The sequence below is a fragment of the Eucalyptus grandis genome, chromosome 3 (assembly GCF_016545825.1).
Source record: "Eucalyptus grandis isolate ANBG69807.140 chromosome 3, ASM1654582v1, whole genome shotgun sequence".
Classification (NCBI taxonomy): domain Eukaryota; kingdom Viridiplantae; phylum Streptophyta; class Magnoliopsida; order Myrtales; family Myrtaceae; genus Eucalyptus; species Eucalyptus grandis.
Window position 1 is genome coordinate 70,826,163 of NC_052614.1, and position 4,656 is coordinate 70,830,818.

At 37.5% G+C, this 4,656-nt stretch overlaps 1 protein-coding gene across 1 annotated transcript; it reads right to left on the bottom strand.

The window, feature by feature from the left end:
• Positions 1-1,342: 1,342 nt before the first annotated feature.
• LOC120292106 (receptor-like protein EIX1) lies at positions 1,343-4,320 on the bottom strand. The gene is made up of 2 exons (XM_039310000.1): positions 2,769-4,320; positions 1,343-1,401 (listed from the first exon to the last, which is right to left on the bottom strand). Exons 1-2 carry the CDS (start codon positions 4,318-4,320, stop codon positions 1,343-1,345), a joined length of 1,611 nt encoding a protein of 536 aa, XP_039165934.1.
• Between the last annotated feature and the right edge of the window lie 336 nt (positions 4,321-4,656).

Consider the following 4,656-nt stretch of genomic DNA (forward strand, 5'->3'; position numbering starts at 1 on the left):
ACATGACAATAATCATGTGAAAGTACATGAGAATACTCAAGAGCAAGAACTCCAAAAGGTAATCCAAATTGAAGAAACAACGGCAATGTCACAATTGTAACAAGTCGGGGCATCTAAGGTATGACTGTCCAGGACTTATTTTCAACCTTGAAAAGGTACTTTCATGATTTGAAACAAGTATCGTGCGCTTGGTATGACCGTCTCATCTTTTTTCTCATTTAAAATGTTTCAACTAAAGGAAGGTTAATACTACTCTATTTGTCAAATGCAAAGATATGGATATGTTGGTTATGCATATATATGGAGAAAGACATAATTTTTTGTTTTTCTGACGAGTTCATGTGTGAAGAATTTGCTAAAATTATGCAAGGTGAATTTGAAATGAATGGCCTCGCTCAATCTTAGCATGCGTTGACGTTGCCGAGAGAGCGAGACAGAACGAGCCAAGGACAGATGGGTTACTGTGTTAAATAATGGGCTTTCTTTGTTTTTTACTTGGATGGGCCCTTTTTGTTGAAAATTCCAAGTCAGAGTTCAAATGGGCTATGGACTCAAATGAGTTTTTCTTTCGGACCAAACAGACTGAGTCTCTATTTGGGCCTGAGCGATATGGGCCGCCCGAGCTAAATAGCTGGGTATTGCACGAATGGACCAAAATGCAAATTCACTTTATAAAAAAAAAAATCAGGCATCAACACCCGCCCCTCAAGCTTCTTTTCAAAGACATAATAATATATCAGGATTTTGTTGACAAGTATGCGAAAATGTAAACGCAAATGGTTTGATGTAGGAAAATGGTTTAGGGATATTTTCACTTCCATCCTCTATATCATTTGACACACTAGCAAACACCCCACTAACGATTTAACTTTTCTTCTTTTTATTTTTTAGGGATCTTTTCAATGTTTACTCTCTCTCTCTTTTTTTCCTTTCCATTTTACAATATATATATATATATATATATATATATATATGCTTGACGTGTCGATGAAAATTCAAGTGTCAACAAAGTCACCAATTAAAATTTTTGTTGTTAACCCGTTTCGATACTTATCAATGCTTTTCACATGTTACCAGCACCGAGCAGTGTTTCAAATATGGAATAGTAGGCTTTTCTAATTTCACATAATCCACTCATTTCACTTTAAGCATATACATATATATTTTATAGGACAGAAGAAAGAGTTTTTTTTTTTTTTTTTTTTTTGCACCAAATAGAAAGAGAGAGAAATGTTGGACAATAATGAGGACAACTTCTTTATTACTTGACGCTTCAACAGCAATCTTCCTTTGAACTATCGGTTTCATAGCAATTGTAGTGGCACATGTCTCCGGAATTGGATTAATCAACCTGTACTTTCATAAAAGTGTCACTGTAGCTCACAAACGTGAGGACAAAATCTAGAAATAATTAGCAACATGTATCAACAAAATAAATAAGGAAAAGAAAATACAAATCATGAGAGGTAACCTCTTAATTGCATGGTTGAAATTGAAAGGCTCTCTTGAACCAAAGCATGGTAATCATCCTCGAGAGCAGAAATTTTTGAATAATCCTATCCACTATCTGAAAATAGGAGGTCCTCCAAGATTGATTGATATGTAATATGCCACAGAATCCCATTAATGCCATCGCGAAACCCCATCCCAATCCTGAGTAAAACCAATTAACAACGAAGTTACCTTTGTTAGATTCATCTTCACTTGAATTGCGACCATATGGCCTATCCCCATTATTATGCTCATCTCCCGGACAAACTTTCAAAAGAGGAGCTCCACAAAGTCCATTGTTGCCACAATAAATAGATTGATCCTCCAGAGTGCTTAGTTGATTGCTCGATGGAATAGGACCGAATAAATTGTTGAATGAAAGATTCAAATGGCTTAGAAAGTCTAAATTGGCTATGCTAGGAGGGATTTCACCCGATAGCTTGTTATTGGATAAATCCAATGATTCTAAATCTCTCAATCTGCCAATATCTGAAGGGATTTTTCCGATCAGCTTATTTTGAGAGAGATTCAAATTCTGAAGTCGAGCAAGCCTAGTCAACCCTTCCGGTATTTGTCCGTCTAATGCGTTGCTTGAAAGGTCAATGGAAAATAAATACAGGAGTGTCTTGGTGAATTCTAGGCTTCTTCCTTTTATATTAACCATAATAGAAACCCCTGACACAAATCCCCCATATGGGTAAAAAGTGGAATTGGCCCACATCTGCAAGAAGTTGTTGAAACAACGAGGAATGCCTCCAGAAAGGTTGTTATGTGCTAGGCTTAAGTGCTGGAGGTTAGGAAGATAGCATAGCTCCAAAGGAATGTCCCGGTGAAGTAATTTTTCTCAAGATTGATTATCCTAATTGATTGAGAGTGTCGTCCAAACTGAGGTATTCTACCAGAAAATTGATTGTCACTAAGATCGAAGATTTCTAAATTTAGCTTTAATAAACATTTTGGAATCACTCCGTTCAAGCCATTTTCATGGAGGCTTAGAAGTCCTAATCCCTCTAGATAGCATAGAGAGTTTGGAATCTGACCATTCAACTTGTTGTCTCCCAATAAAATCCAATGCAAATCTGCTTGTGACTTCCTCCAACATTGCGGAAGTTTCCCAGACAGTTGGTTCTTAGAGAGATCAAGAAAAGACAAAAAATCTGACATGCATAATGAATTTGGAATGCCACCGCTAAGGTTATTTCTAGAAAGTGACATTAGTGTTAATAGTGGCATCTTTTTCCCTATTATTCGGGAAATGTTTCCTCTGAGCATATTACCTGAGAGATTCAACTCTTCAATGTCAGATAAAACATCAGATAACCAATAGGGAACCTCATCTGAGATGCTAACATTGGACATGTCTAATGCCGAAAGGGCCCTTTGTGTTCGAAGCCAGTTTGGGAATTTTGGTCCCACTTTGCAACTTGACATAAAAATTGCTTGAATTTGGAAAGGAGGAACCCAAGATGCGCTAACATTTATAACAAGTTCATTCCACCAAAAGTACAACGAGGTCAAGCTAGTGAGACTTGAAAAGTGAAGCTCGTTAACAACTCCATCTAATTGATTATCACCAATGTCCATTACCTCTAGATTGGATAGTTGCCCAATACTTTTTGGAATGTTTCCGCTCAATTTGTTAGAAGAGAGCTGCAACATTCTTAGAGACAATAGTTGGCCCACACTAGTGGGAATAGGACCTAAAATTGAGTTCCATGAAAGATCAAGGATTTCGAGATCTTTGAAATTCCCAAATTGATTGGGCAAGTGACCATTGAAATTGTTGTTGGAAACATCAATAGTCTTCAAGTTGCTTTGTCCACAAATCAAAGCATCGCCTTTGATGTCAAAAATCCTCCCACTAAATTTGTTATAACACAAGCTCAGTACTTGTAAATTGCAGAAAATGCTCAAATTTTTCAAAAGTTCACCTTCTAGCTTATTTCCAGAGACATCAAAGAATCTAAGCCACGGACTATTTTCAAGGATGACAACTGGGAATATACCTTGGAGATCATTATTACTTAAATCAAGATGCTCGAGTTTGCTGAAGTTTTGAAACCAATGAGGAATAGATGAATTCACTGAGTTGTAACTTAGATCAAGGAATCTAAGAGAAGTGAAATTGACATGCTGGGAGGCTGGAACATCTTCCAAACCACATCCACTCAATATCAAAACCTCCAGGGAGGAAAGCATGTTGATAGGACTTAACCATTCTTTGGAATCTAGACCATATGTATTAGAGAGATCCAAGTACTTTAAGTTAGAAAATGTGGATAGCCATCGAGAATTCTCTATTTTCAAAGAGTGCACCGACCACCCACTACTAAGATCCAAGTACTGTAAATTGGAAAGGTTACTCAGCTGATGAGGAATATCTCCATAGAAACCTCCATTTGAGAGGTTGAGATACTCCAATCTTTTAAGAGAAGCTAAGGATTCTGGAATTTTTTGGGTTGAAAAATTGTTGAAGCTGAGGTCTAGATACTTCAAATGCTTCAATTTGTTTGCAGCAATATGTATCTTACCTCCCAAACTGCACCTCTCTAAGCCATCACAGGGATTACGAAGATCGAGCTTCGAGACATGACCAGTCTTCTCGTTGCATGTGACTCCTTGCCACTTGCAACAATCCTTGCCAATCCATGACCATAGACGTTTGGAAGGATCAGTGAGCTCCTGCTTGAACTTGACAAGAGCTTCCCTCTCAACGCCAATACAACTTACATTTGTTGAGACCTTGGATTGACTAAACTCCGAGGCCTGAATGACAAAGATTGCACACAAAAGTAGGGACACGAAGCTAATGTAGAAGTAGGACGCCATTGTTGTTAAAAATCAACCTAAGAACTTCCGTTTATATAATGGCAAAAAAGTACACATTCCTTAAGGAAAATGCAATTTTCATCGTTTTAGTTATACGAAATTTGACCTTGATTCACAAAAAATAAAAAGAACAAAAAAGGACATTAACATGTCGTTAAAGTTCTTTTCTTTGATCGCTGGCCACCTAAGCCACTCAAAATCAAGTCATGCCTTGCAAGACCCGTTATCAAATGGTCAAGACATCAAATGCAACCAATAATAACTGAGTCCATCGCGTTGGGAGCGCAAAGGCAGTGTAAATGCAAATTTACTTCCACGGTTTGACAACGAGATGGA

What these genes read in the sequence shown, in the direction of transcription:
- LOC120292106 (XM_039310000.1), bottom strand. Translation starts at nt 4,320, where the DNA reads ATGGCGTCCTACTTCTACATTAGCTTCGTGTCCCTACTTTTGTGTGCA. An exon ending in TGAAGAGTTGAATCTCTCAG is followed by an intron (nt 1,402 to 2,768) that starts GTAATATGCTCA and finishes AATTATTTCTAG; the next exon opens with ATTTTGTCCTCACGTTTGTG.